At 35.7% G+C, this 14,558-nt stretch overlaps 2 protein-coding genes across 2 annotated transcripts; both read left to right on the forward strand.

Annotated features, from left to right (window-relative positions):
• The first annotated feature begins 10,864 nt into the window (after positions 1 to 10,864).
• On the forward strand, positions 10,865 to 11,755 carry LOC112418483 (glutathione S-transferase T3). Its single transcript, XM_024774860.2, has one exon. The coding sequence runs from the start codon at positions 10,865 to 10,867 to the stop codon at positions 11,753 to 11,755; it is 891 nt and encodes a 296-aa protein (XP_024630628.2).
• A 1,001-nt stretch (positions 11,756 to 12,756) lies between these two features.
• LOC120579912 (uncharacterized) lies at positions 12,757 to 13,191 on the forward strand. Its single transcript, XM_039832673.1, has one exon. The coding sequence runs from the start codon at positions 12,757 to 12,759 to the stop codon at positions 13,189 to 13,191; it is 435 nt and encodes a 144-aa protein (XP_039688607.1).
• The last annotated feature ends 1,367 nt before the right edge of the window (positions 13,192 to 14,558 follow it).

The raw sequence follows: 14,558 nt of genomic DNA on the forward strand, positions 1-14,558 counted from the left end.
TAGAATTGGTTTGGAAAATTGAGAAGTTTGGTGAAATTGCTAGAATAATCTGAATTGTTATTGTTATGTCTGTTTTTGTGTTCCTTTAGATGCCTAGTTGTGTATTGGACCTGTAAACATCTGTTGGAAAACATTTTGGGTGATCAGGGGATTAAAATTGGGTTTTGGAGTGAGAAAGGGTCTGAAACCCGTAGGTTTTTGCACAGTCCAGATGAATGGTCGCTTAAGCGAACACTCATGTTAGCAACCCAGAAATCATCTTTAGCCGTTCGCTCAAGCGAACTATGAGTGAGCCTGTAAGCGAAAATATAATTCCATTCTGCCAAGAGTTCGCCAAGCGAACTGTAAGCGAACCCGTAAGCGAAAAATCATTTTTCATTCTGTCAGAAGTTCGCTCAAGCGAACCGTTAGCGAGCGAAATCCCAACTCTCTGTAAGCCGGTCGCTTAAGCGAACCAGCCGTCGCTTAAGCGAAGATGACCTTAGTCAGCCATTTTTTGAACTTTGCCTCGTGCACTAGGGGATCCTTTTGAGTATTTTAAAATGTTTCTTTCAACCTGTATAACCTTTATATACACACTGAATCCTACTGAAACACCTTGGTAATCGAATTAGTTGAGTTTAGTGAATTTTGAGATGATTGAGTATGAAATCAAGTGAACATATACTATGTTGAATGAACTTGATGCATTGGTTGATTATTATTAATTGTACATTTTCTGAAATGGTTGAATTGGTTTTGATGAGTTGTTGTGAATTGTGAAGTCGTAAGTCATATATACATATATGTATTGTCGGGTTGTATGTAGATATACACCAGTGGAGTCTGTTGCATAAGCATAAAAGCGGGAGGGCTTCGACCCTGGAACGCCTTGTCGTTCAAAGCGGTGGAACACCCGTTGTTCAAAGCGGTGTTTAGCGGTGAGGACTTATGTCCTGAAAAGAATGCTTTAACCATTCGATAGTGGTGAGGGCTCCGGCCCTAAATATGGTACCACATGCATAGTTGCAATTGTCGAGGAGTCTTAGAGGTGTTGTCATGTCATTGCATGAGTCTTTGTTGTTGGTTGAATTGCTATATATTTGAGGATGTTGTTGATTTATGAAATACTTATGCATATGGAATAATCATTGATATTTAGGGTGTTAGATTCAATGAATGTTATTATATATTATTATTATTGTTTGAGAATCTCACCCCTTCTGCTTGAAAATGTTGTCCTTCCTATGGGTAACTTGCAGGTGATCCTGAGTAGTAGGTGGTGACTCAAGTGTCTAGGGCTCTGATACGTACGGGATGAGAATTTATTATTTATTTTTCATTCCTTATGTATCAATTTTTGAAACTTGCTGATGTAGCCCTTGTATTTGATTATGAATTTATTTTGATGAGGCTTTTATGCCAAGACTGATTAGTGGAGAATTAACATTTGACGTTATGGTTTTTGATGAAATATTCCGCTGCAAGGTTTTGATAAAACTAATAAAGTTTGTTGTTTATTAAATAGTTTATATTCTATTTAAGAAATTTTGAAAAGTAGTGTGACATGCCCGTTGGGGTTATTACTCTAATGATTATTTATTTATTAATTGCTTTGGGATAACAGGGTGTTACATGTGCCAGAGTGGAACTGGGATAGTATATCCATGGATTTTGTGACGAGTTTGCCGAATACTCCAAAAGAATTTCCTTCCATCCAAATTGCAACAAGTGTGGTGAAAAGGGTCACATAACATCCAATTTTCTTCTAAGTCAAAAGAGATATACAAAAGGAAAGAGGGCTTATATCGCTTCGGATGACAAATATACAAACTCATCCAATGAATCAGAAAATGAAGTAGCATATTCATGTTTCATGGCAAACCATGATGAAGATGAGGTAAACTCTATTGAATCTGAATATGACTTAACTTATGATGAGTTGTTTACTATTTGTAAAGAATTAAATGATGAGTCAACTAAGCTTAGAAAAATTGTTTCAACCTCTAAGAAAACTATTTCCACTCTTGAATAAAAAATTGATATTTTAAACAAGGAAATAGAAATTCATAAAGAGAAATAAATTTTTGTTAGTGAAGTTTCTTCTTGCACCTCTTGTGAAAATAAAAAGGAAAATATTTTCAAGTGTGATGATTGTAATATTTTGAAAATTGAAATTGAGGATTTGCAAAACACACTTGCAAAATTCACAAAGGGGAGAGAAAACTTGAACATCATTTTGGGAAATCAAAAGGGAACTTATAATAAAGCCGGTTTGGGCTATCATCCAAAAAATCATGTAAAACTTTTTAGAAAATTCTTTCGCCCAAACAAAACTTCATGTTCTCCTTTTGTTAAGTGTTTTTATTGTGGAAGAGAAGGTCATACATCTTCTATTTGTAATTTGAGAAAGAACAATAGTATGAATGATAAAAGGAAGTGGATTTCAAATGGCACTTTGCCTAATGTTAACTCTCAAGGACCCAAAATGATTTTGGTACCAAAAGTCAAAACTTAATTTTGTTTTGTAGGTGTGCTTGAAGGCCAATAACTAAAACTTGGTAACACATATAGGCTATTCAAAGCACATGAAAGGGGGGAAAAATAGTTCTTATTATCACCAAAAGATTGGCTATGAATCATGCGGTGACTTTATCAAAAGCTCTTATTCAAAAATTTGCAAATTCCAAGAGAAGAAAAAATGGGTTACACTTTTCACTTAATTATTTTTTTCTTATGCTTTAAATTTTCTTGAATATATGCCTTGCAATGATTGTTTCTTTCCCGCTTTTTGATAATGCCAAAAGGGGGAGATTTATGTGATTTGCATGTTTCAGGGGTAGTGGATTTTAATTGTTTGCATATAGTGAGGGGGAGCAAAATCTGCGCTTATCTCTGTCATATATTTTATTATTGATTATTATTGATATAACCCTTTTATTGAGAAAATTACTTCAAGAGATGTTTGTCATCATCAAAAAGGGGGAGAATGTGAATATATGCCTTGACAGGAACACTTTAGTTTTGATAATTGACAAATGAAGTCCTAGAAGAACAGCGATGCAAAAAGCGGAAAAGAAGATTCAAGCTTTCTAGTCTTGGATTTTATTTTTATTTATATTAGGACTTTATGTAAGTAGTAGAAAAAGCTCTCATGAAAATAAATCACGCAGTCACAATAATTTTCATCTAACATGATTTTGCATGAAATTATTTTTGACTAGAAAAACTCTTTGATTTTGAAAATTGCATATTTTATTATGACTTTTAAAATCAATTTCATCATGTTTTTCTAAAGCCGTGATTTATACTTTTACAATCAATTATGTCCTGCATCAATTTGAGCATCTTTATTAATGTTTCAAAATCATATATCATATCTTGATAAATCTCACGCTAGTGTGACAAAAATGAATAAGCTAGCCATTGTTGCACTAACATCTCTTGCTAATTTATTATCTTCAGAGCTATTTTATACTACATAGTTGAGTTGTAGTAATTGTGCGTCAATTTGTTATATCTACACATTTGGTGTATTACTTTATTATTGTAACTCTATTTTGTATTGGGTGTGATCCCAAAGTTTCAAGAGAGGTGATATCTCTTGGGTTAAGAGACTCTTCTACAAAGGATTGTTTTGTTTGAAGAGTGCTCGCTTATTTATAAAGGTTACTAGCTTATCCCGTTTAAAAGCTAGGTTAGTGAAAATCTCAAGGGACTTTTCCTTGGGGACTAGACGTAGGCCTTGGTGTTTTAGGCCGAACTAGGATAAACTTCTTGTGTCATTTTCTCTCATCCCTTTATCTCTTTTACTTTACTTGTTATTTATTTTAGCACAATTTTTCTAGTTTTTCATCTTTATTATAAACTTTTATATGCACTTTATTTCTTTTGGTTAAAATATTTTTTTAAGTGCTTATTTTAAATCATTTCTTAAAGAACACAATTCACCCCCTCTTGTGTGTTTGCAGTCACTTGTTCAACAAGATTGACGAAGTGGGCTCATTTCATTCCGATTAATATCAGTTTTCCTATATCTCAGTTGGCGGATATTTACATCCACGATATTGTGAAGCTACATGGTGTTCCGCCAAGCATTGTATCAGATAGAGATCTGAGGTTTACTTCTAGATTTTGGAAGAGTTTGCAAGAGGCTTTAGGTTCTAAGTTGAAGTTGAGTTCGGCGTATCATCCGTAGACAGATGGTCAGTCGAAAAGGACGATTCAGTCGTTGGAGGACTTGTTGAGAGTTTGTGTACTTGAGCAAGGAGGAACTTGGGATAGTCATCTTCCGTTGATAGAGTTCACATGCAATAACAGTTATCATTCTAGTATTGAAATGACACCATTTGAAGCTCTGTATGGTCGGAGGTGCAGAACTCCGTTGTGTTGGTTCGAGTCAGGAGAGAGTGTAGTTTTGGGACCAGATATCGTTCAACAAACTATTGAGAAGGTTAAGTTGATCCAAGAAAAGATGATAGCATCACAGAGTCGACAAAAGAGATATCATGATAAGCGTAAGAAGGACCTTGAGTTTCAGGAAGGAGACCATGTATTTTTGAGAGTCACTCCTGTGACTGGTGTTGGACGTGCATTGAAGTCAAAGAAGTTGACTCCCAGGTTTATTGGTCCGTATCAGATATCAGAAAGAATTGGAACGGTGGCGTATCGAGTGGGTTTACCACCGCATCTTTCGAATTTGCATGATGTGTTTCATGTGTCGCAACTTCAGAAGTATGTTTCGGATCCATCTCATGTGATCCCAAGAGATGATGTGCAAGTTAGAGATAACCTTACAGTTGAGACCTTACCAGTGAGAATTGAAGGTCGTGAAGTGAAGACGTTGAGAGGCAAGGAGATACCTCTTGTGAAAGTCGTGTGGGAAGGAGCGGCTGGTGAAAGTTTAACGTGGGAGTTGGAAAGTAAGATGCTGGAGTCTTATCCAGAGTTGTTTGCATGAGGTACATTTTTTAGGACGAAAATTCTATAAGTTGGGAAGAGTTGTAACGCGCTAATGTATTATTTGATTATTTTATTAGGTTTAGAGTCTATTTATATGATTTATGTGATTTAAATGATTATGTGGTGTGTTGTTATTTTATTAAGTGGCTTATTTTATTATTTAATAGAATAAGATTTGAAAATAAAATAATATTGAGTTGAGGGGCTGTTTTGGAATTTAGAAGAGTTTAGTGGATTAAGTGGAAATAAGATAAAGTAGGTTGAGGAAATAAATAGGAGAAACTAAGGTCAGATAGTTTTTCACGTGAAACCTATTTTTAGAGAAAAAGGGAGAAAACCAAGAGAAGAGGAGAACCAGAGAGGAGAAGCTTTCGATCGATTAATCTAAGGTAAGGGTGGGGCTAGCTTTCTCTAATAATGGGTTGTATGATTCTAAAAAGGGGTTTAACATTGTTTCCATTTGTTACTTTTGTATGAAGCAATGTGAAACTTCTCAACACATCTTTTTAGAATGCTCTGTTACTTCTCAACTATGGGAATGGCTTAGTAAAGGGACTGATCAACAGTTAAACTACTCCAATTGTACTACTCTCCTAATGGGTAGATTGGGGGTGGGAAGCAAAATGGTCCAACAAGTTATTAATTCAGCCATCATTCACATAATCTGGATAATTTGGATGGAGAGAAACCAAAGATATTTTCATAATAAGAAGACTTCGGTGACAACCATGTTCAATACAATGCTTGCAGAAGTGAAGCTTAGTTACAATTTATGTTTGGCTCATGGTGCCTACTCTATGCAAGACTACAAAATATCGACACTTTTTAATATTCCCATCAAAGCCAGAAGGGTCAGACACTTGCAAGATATTGCTTGGAATCCTCCTGGGGCTGACACCGTCAAATTTAACTGTGATGGTTCTTCTGCAGGTACCATTCCCTGTGGTTCTATAGGGGTGGTGATCAGAGACTCCAACATGACTTTTTTAGGAGCCATTTCTAGTAATATTGGGCATGCTTCTGCTATTGAGCTGAATTTTGTGCCTGTATGAGAGCCATTGAGAAAGCTATGGAGATGTGCTTAACTGATATATGTTTAGAAACTGATTCTCTGAAGGTGGTAACTGCTTTTCATAAGCAGGTTGGGATTCCTTGGCAGATGAGAATTAGATGGCAAAATTGCTTGACGTTTTGTAACAACATCAACTGTTCTTGGGTGCATATTCACAGAGAAGGGAACATGGTTGCAGACGCTTTAGCTAAAAATGGTCAAGGACTTTCATTGTTCTCCTCCCAATGGTGGCCTTCCCCCCCTATTTTTCTTCATGCTTTACTTACTAGGGACAACTTAGGGTTATCTAATGCTAGGATGAGCTTGAGTTGATTGCCCTTTCCGTTTGGTGTTTTTCTTTTGCTGTTTCTGTTTGTTTCTTTTGTTTTCTGATGTACTAAGGTTCAGGCCTCTCCTTGTTTCTTTTATAATATTCTAGCTTTATAAAAAAAAAAAAAGTTATAGAAATTAGGGTTTATTTGCAAAATTGATTATTGAAAGAGTAGGTAAACCATTGAATTAACGTAAGGGTGAGACTAACTTTCTCTAATTCTAAGTGATATAATTCTGAAAATTGAATTTAACAAGTTGTAGGTTGTAGTTTTGGGGATTTGAGGATTAGGTTTAGGAGTTGGAAATTGATTAATTAAGAGTAGGAATCTGTTGAATTGATGTAGAAATAATGTCCAAACCTTAGGTTATTCATAGAACAATGATTAGAATCAGTTTTAAGGTTAGGGTTGTGGAAATAGGTGAGTTTTTGTGAAAACTGCATTCTGCCCGTAGAGCTGACATTCATCACTCGCCTAGCGAGTAATTCCTCTCGCCTCGCGAGTTACCCAGTGAGAAAAACATGATTTTGTGGATTAACGTTTTGGGTCAAGTTTTAGATGATTGCCTTAACATGTTTAGGAATGATTAGGCAAGTTTTTGGATTATGTTTGGGCATAGGGAAGTTAAAAATGGAATTTTTTTTAGTGAAAAATGTCAAACTCCCGAAAGCCATCAGTTTTAGCTCGCCACGGCAACCTTGTTCGCCATAGCGAGTAGCCTTTTTGTTGAACTCGCCATAGCGAGTAGAGTGGCTCGCCTCGCGAGTTACTCAGTGGCAGTCAGCCTTACTTAGGGTTCTTGCGATCTTTGTCACACGTGATGTTATGAGTTGGCCTTTGGGGTAGAAATGGAAGTTGTTTATAAAGGTATAGCCTTACAGAGAGTCTGAATTAAAATGATTAATGTTGTTGGTTAATTTGAGATACATATATTATGTGGAAATTGTATGATGTAGAGATATTAATGTTCATATCATTCAAGTTGTTATTATCAGTTGTTGTATGTTGTAAGTTGTTGATGTTGCTGTCTTTTGTTGTTGTTGATTATTAATATCATTAAGTTGCAAGTGTTGGTCAAAGTTGTAAGTTGTTGTCCCAAGATATTGGAGTTGTATAAGTTGTTGAATGTCGTTTAAGTTGTTGGTTGCGGAGTCCATGCATACTCATTTAAGTTGAGGGCTTGATGCCCTGTGAGCCTATTTGCTCTATAAGTAGGGGGCTTGATGCCCTGTGAGTATATTTATGATTTATATGTTGAGGGCTTGATGCCCTGGTTGGTACCACATGCATGATTAATATGTTGTAGTTGCATTGTCGAGTTGAAGTCGTTGTTGTCGCATTGTCGTTGTTGTTAAGTTGTCATTTATCAATGAGTTGTTAATGAAGAACTATATAAAGAATTAATGTTATTAATTGATGTTGTCTATGTTGTTAAATTCATTTGATGAATTATATGCTTATTATTACTGAATGTGAAATCTCACCCCTTCTGTTTGAATGTTGCCTCTACGTGGGTAACATGCAGATAACCAAGGATAGTTGTTGAAGTGAGTTGACTCTCTCACGCGTCGTCTTAGGATCCCTCTGATACGTAACAGGATGAGGATCTTACTTGTTTTCCATGTGTTACATAATTGCTATGAATTTATGTTGAAGATTCACTTGGATTGGATTTTAATAAGTTATTTATGTTGAGGTCGTTGTGCCATTACGATGTTTAATTAATGTTTTCCGCTGCAATGAGATTTAAATCGATGACATGAAGTGTTTTGAATAAATAGTAATTTTATTCTATTTATATTTGAAAGTAGTGTGACATCCTGTTTTAGTTGTTTATTCTGATTTTATGCAAAGATTTTCAAGTTGGAAAAACGGGGTGTTACACTTAAGTGCTGAGGAAATTGGAACCGACGACAGTTAATTGCCGAGGAAAATGAAACTGGTGGCAGGTAACTGTCGAGGGGCATTTTGGCTTTTTACTAGTGTGTTTTAGCCTTCTTTAGTGTGTCAAGGGCAAATTTCGCGTAATATAGTCTGATTTGATGGATAACGTTATAATTTAAGGTCTGATTTGATTGATTTTATTTCAGGGAATGAGTACAAGGAAATATGGCATGAGAAGACCAGTGATTTTAAATGACAGGCATAAACAAACACCACTGAGGGGTCCTGCTCCACAAAATCCAACTGCTCCTGGATTTATTAGAGTTCCAAATCCAAATTTCGGGTCATCCACTTCCACACAACCCCAATACATGGAGTTTATCCCAACTCCAAGATTTCCAAAGTAGTGATGCTTGTTTAAATTATGTTTTTGGATTAGTTTCATTAATGCTTTTTGGACTTGTTTAATTTATGTTTTTTTGGATATGTAATGACTTAAGAATATCAAATGACTTGATGGCTATGTAATGTTATTTTTTTGGCTATGTAATGACATATGAACATCAAATGTATGACTTATGATGGTATGCAAATGTCTGTCTTTTTATAATCAAAGTGTCTGTCTTTTACTTTTTACTTTGTTCAGCAAATGTATGCACCAATGATCACAGTGATTTATATTGTGAAAATTTAAGGACTTATTTGATGGTATTTTCACTAATTTAGGGATCGATATGATGGATAGACATACAATAGAATGACCAATTTGATTGAAATTTTTTGACAGAAGGGTTGATTCATTCATTGACAACCTTTTTTCATTACTACATTACACAAACTTGGCACAATACAATAACATTTTAAACAACTCAATCAAACAAATTACTCCTATCAATATCTTAATCAACCTAAGCTCACTTCCTACACAATCAACTTTATCCATCAACCTTGCCCTCAAAACCTCTTCGCTGACACTATCCTTTGGCTTCTTCATCAACCTTGCATTTCTTCCATGACCAGCACCATTGTTTTAAACTAACCTAGTTCTTCAACTTCATCAACCCACACAAAAAATTTACAATTTTCACCATCATCCTATACAATCAAAAGACAAAATCAGTACTATTTAAACAAACCATTCACACATCACATAACCACTGTTAAACAAACCTTTGGCAGAGGGCATGCATAGAAAGGCCTTCCTGGGTTATTGACAATGTTGAATTTTCTTACAACACAAATTTTAGGACACCAACATTGAAGCTCTCTCACATCATCATTGTACATTGAGTTTGAAGATGAAGATCGACTGTTGTAACTGTTTTTGCACGTACGCCCACCACCCATCATTTCTAAACACCAAATGTTCAACAATGACCACTGATTTTTGAATTTCGAATGGAATAAAAAAAATTAGAGTTTTAAGTTTTTTGAATTGGGGAAGAACTTGACATCAATTCATGGAAGAAATTTTGAGGATTTTGAACTCTAGGTGACAAATTATAACATTAGGGTTCGAAATTATATAATTTGGGAAGAAAGAGTCGTTAATGAGAAAGAGCCGCTGGGAATTTCACAATTTTTTGAAAATCAATCAATTTGGTCCTTGGCAATTTTATGAAAATCAATCAATTTGGTCCTTGACAATTTTACGTAAATCAATCAATTTGGTCCCTGCTTGCGTGACATCTAACGTGGTAAGCCTTGTAAGAGGTCAACGGTACACGTCAACAGACCAACTTAACGGAGGGACTGATTTGATTGACATTTTGTAAATTCGGAAACTAAATAGATATTTCGTAAAATTCATGGACAAATTTGGCTGATTGGTAAATTCAAGGACGAATTTGAGATATTACTCGGCAAATTTCATTTTCTTAACTAGTGCACAAGACAAAAGGAAGAGGGTTTGTCTTAGACCACCCCCAATGGGGGTATTGAAAGCAAATTTAAGTAGTTGAAACCATTGGAGGGGGCTATTGAAAATGAGGAAAGAGGAGAGAGGTGATGAAATGTTTCAACTAGTTGAAAATCTGACGGAGGGGGCCACGCGGCGCGTTTTCATTTGCCAAGTTGAGCGCGTGCAGCACACGCGCCGACAGGGCGCGTCGCGGAAAGAAAGACGCGGAGAGAGAAGCTTTTTTTGGATAATGCAGGACACGTGGTGCATTTTGATTGGCTGGCTGGATTTTTATCTTCTTAATAATTTGGACTCAATTATTTCATTGCAAATGAATTTTTTTTTTCACCAAAATTCGTAATTTTTCTCTCTCTCTCTCTATAAATAGAGACTTGGATCATTTGATTTGCACACAGAAAAAAAATCATATTTTTCACTCTCTTAATCTTATAATTAGCCATTCTTTTGAAGTTTTAGTCTTTGTTTAGTGAAATGGATCCCAATAATAATCAATTTAACACCCAAAATTCTTCTGATTACCCATTTGGCTATCAAAATCCCAACAATTATCAACACCCAAATCAATTTCCCAACCAACATCTTCAAAACCCAAATCAATTTCCCAACCAAAATCCTCAAAATCCAAATCAATTTTCCAATCAACATTCTCAAAACATGCATAATTTTGGATTTGCATCAAATTTCAATCACCCATCCTCTTTTCCCAACAACTTTAATCCATATCAGAGATCTATGATGGGATATCCATCTCAGACACCACCATTTAATGGTTATATGCCAATGATGAATGAAAATTTTCAAAGTGTTGGTGAATATCCTGAATATTCAACACAAATAAATCGTGGTGGAATGACAAGAGCTAATGAAGTCATTCCAATTGCAGAGGATACAACTCCTAAGAGCAAGAGAAATCCGCAACCAGGATGGAACACCGAACAAAATCTGGTGCTAATTAGTGGATGGATAAAATTTGGAACATGCAGCGTTGTCGGGAGAAACCAGACAAGTGAAGCATATTGGGGTAAAATTGTTGAGTATTGCAATGAGCATTGCTCATTCGATCCTCCGCGTGATATAATTGCTTGCCGAAACCGTTTTAATTATACGAGCAAAGTAATAAATAAATGGATTGGTGCTTATGAAAGTGCTAAGCGTTTGCAAGGAAGCGGTTGGTCGGAAGATGATGTTTTGGTAAAAGTGCAGGAATTATTTGCATGTGGGAAGAATGTTCAATTTACTTTAAAAGAAGAATGGCGCGCTCTCCGTGATCAACCACGTTATGGTAGTCAAATGGGAGGAAATGTTGGGTCAGGAAGTAGTGGATCTAAGAGATCTCACGAGGACTCTGTAGGATCTAGTGCTCGTCCAATGGGTAGGGAGGCAACTAAATTAAAAGGTAAAAAGAAAAGTAAGGACGCTGATGGCTTGGAGCAGGTGGAAAAGGAGTGGGTTCAATTCAAAGAAATCAAGGTGCAAGAGATTGAACAATTGAAAGAGTTCAACTCGAATCAACAGGAGAAAAACAGATTGAAGAAAATGAAACTGTATGTAAAGTTAAGTTCCGAAGAGCATCTTGATGACCGGAAAAAAGCGCGGTTGGAGGAGTTGGAGTGTGAGCTGTTTTGAAATTAATTTCAGTCAAATATTTGTTTGTATTCGGTCAAAATTGTCAGTGTTGTCTAGTTCCCAATGTTTATTTTAATAATTGTCAGTGTTGTCTAATCCCCAATGTTTACTTTAATAAGTGTTAGTGTTGTCTAGTCCCCAATGTTTACTTTAATAAATGTCAGTGTTGTCTAGTCCTCAGTGATAGCCCCTAGTGTTGTCTAGTCCCCCGTGACTTATTTGACATATTATTTGCTTTAATAATTATGCCCACTGTGTGCCCATTATTTCACATACTATTTGCTTGCTTTAATAATTATCTCCACTTTTTGCTTTAATACAATACAATAACTTATTTCAAATCCGTCAGTCTCCACCACACAATTTACTTATATATAGGGACTTATATCTACTTCTAATTTCACAAATCTCATTCATATCTACTTCCAATTTCACAAATCTCATTCATATCTACTTCCAAAAAAAAACTCTCAATGGACCCTTTTGATATCGAAACCTACTTCCAAAAACGTGATGTTGAAGACACTTATATCGTCAACCGATTTATTCAGCGTCGAAAAAAATTAGAGGAAGGTAGTGCATCTCTTACTAGAAAATATTTTAATAGAGATTATGCAGCGGCAAACCAAAGACTAATTGACGACTACTTTGCCAATGAGCCTACATACGACGATGCAATGTTTCGTCGTCGGTACCGGATGCAAAAACACGTTTTCCTTCGAATCGTTGGAGACCTTTCAAGTAGTGATAACTACTTCACCCAACGAGTTGATGCAGCCAATAAAGAAGGTATATCACCGTTAGCAAAATGTACCACAGCAATGCGAATGTTAGCATATGGTGTGGCAGCAGATGCGGTCGATGAATACATCAAAATATGAAGTAGTACAACATTGGAGTGCTTACTTAGATTCTGCAAAGGAATCATACGACTGTATGAGCAAGTGTACTTGAGAGCACCAACCCAAGATGACCTGCAAAAAATACTACATGTTAGTGAAATGCGGGGGTTCCCAGGGATGATTGGGAGTATTGACTGCATGCACTGGGAGTGGAAAAATTGTCCTAAAGGATGGGAAGGTCAATTCACCAGGGGGGATGAGGGAACCACCACAGTTATTCTTGAAGCAGTTGCATCTCATGATCTACGGATCTGGCATGCCTTTTTTGGATGTCCGGGAACGTTGAACGATATAAACGTTCTAGACCGGTCACCAGTGTTTGATGATGTGGAACAGGGAAAGGCTCCAAGGGTGAATTACTTTGTGAATCAACGTCCCTATAATATGACATACTATCTAGCTGATGGTATCTACCCTTCTTATCCAACTTTCGTCAAATCGATTCAACTTCCTCAAAGTGAACCCGATAAGTTATTTGCAAAACATCAGGAGGCATGTCGGAAGGACATTGAACGTGCTTTTGGAGTGTTTTAAGCTCGATTTAAAATCATCCGTGAACCAGCTCGCTTGTGGGACATAGCCGATTTGGGTATCATCATGAGGTCATGCATCATATTACATAATGTGATTGTTGAGGATGAACGAGATACATATGCTCAACATTGGACCGATTTTGAGCAATCTGAGGGAAGTGAATCAAGTACACCGCAACCATACTCCACCGAGGTGTTACCCACTTTTGCAAATCATGTGCGTGCTAGATCCGAGTTGCGTGATCCAAATGTTCATCACGAATTGCAAGCAGATCTAGTGAAGCACATATGGACAAAGTTTGGAATGTATAGTGATTGAAGATGATTTGTATCGTACTAAATAAATTACTTGTGTGTTGTATGCTTAGTTTGTTGTCTTCCATTTTAAGTTATCTGTGTGTCGCGTGTTTGGTTTGTTGTCTTGCATTTTAAGTTATTTGTGTGTCGCATTTTAAGTTAAGAAAATAAAAATAAATTATTTTACAAAATTTTGTTTTTCCAAAAAAAAACTAAAAAATTAATAGTTAATTGTATTATTTTAATTTAATTATAATCGATAATTTTAGGTAATTATAAAAACAAAAATATAAAATTAAATAAGAATAAGGAATAAAAGGTGGAGAGGTAAAAATTGAATGGGTATTGTATTATGAGAGAGAAAATGATGTGGAGTGTTGGGAATCGAAAAAGTGGGTGTTGAAGGGTATTGAAAATATTTTGCCATTGTACATGGTCTTAGGGGGTGTATTGGATTAGGATTTTAAAGGACAATTTTTGTTTAAAAAAGTCTTGAGGATTTTAAAAGACTTTGCAAGATTCTGATGACTTTGATGATTTTAAAAGATTATTAAGGATTTCAATGGATTTAATTCATAAGATTTTAAAGGATTTGAAATGATTTTATGGATTTCAAGAGATTTCAACCGATTTTATGAATTTTAAGAAATAATTGAAAAAAATATCATAACACACTCTCTTTCACAAAATCTCAATAAAGACTCTTTTATTTATTTTATTTTATTTTTTACGGGAGAGCTAGAGCTAGAGCTAGAGAGAGAGAGAGTGAAGGAATCAGAGAGAGAGGTTTTTTACGAGAGAGCTAGAGAGATGTTTTTTACGGGAGAGTTAGAGAGAGAGAGAGAGAGAAGGAAGGGGAGAGAGAGAGAGAGAGAGAGAGAGAGAGAGAGAGAGAGGAGAGGAAAATAGAGAGTAATAGAGAAGGGAGGAGAGAGAGGGAGAGATTGTAAAATCTTAAAATAAAAAAACAATCATAAGAAATCTCATATTTTTATGAAAGACTTTTTCATGCTAAAATTTCACTAGAAAATCCCACAAAATCCATCAAAATCTGATTTATTAAACAATCTT

This window comes from Medicago truncatula, chromosome 4 (genome assembly GCF_003473485.1).
Source record: "Medicago truncatula cultivar Jemalong A17 chromosome 4, MtrunA17r5.0-ANR, whole genome shotgun sequence".
Taxonomy (NCBI): Eukaryota; Viridiplantae; Streptophyta; class Magnoliopsida; order Fabales; family Fabaceae; genus Medicago; species Medicago truncatula.

Coding starts and splice junctions, on each gene's coding strand:
- LOC112418483 (XM_024774860.2), top strand. CDS start 10,865: ATGGGATATCCATCTCAGACACCACCATTTAATGGTTATATGCCAATG.
- LOC120579912 (XM_039832673.1), top strand. CDS start 12,757: ATGCGGGGGTTCCCAGGGATGATTGGGAGTATTGACTGCATGCACTGG.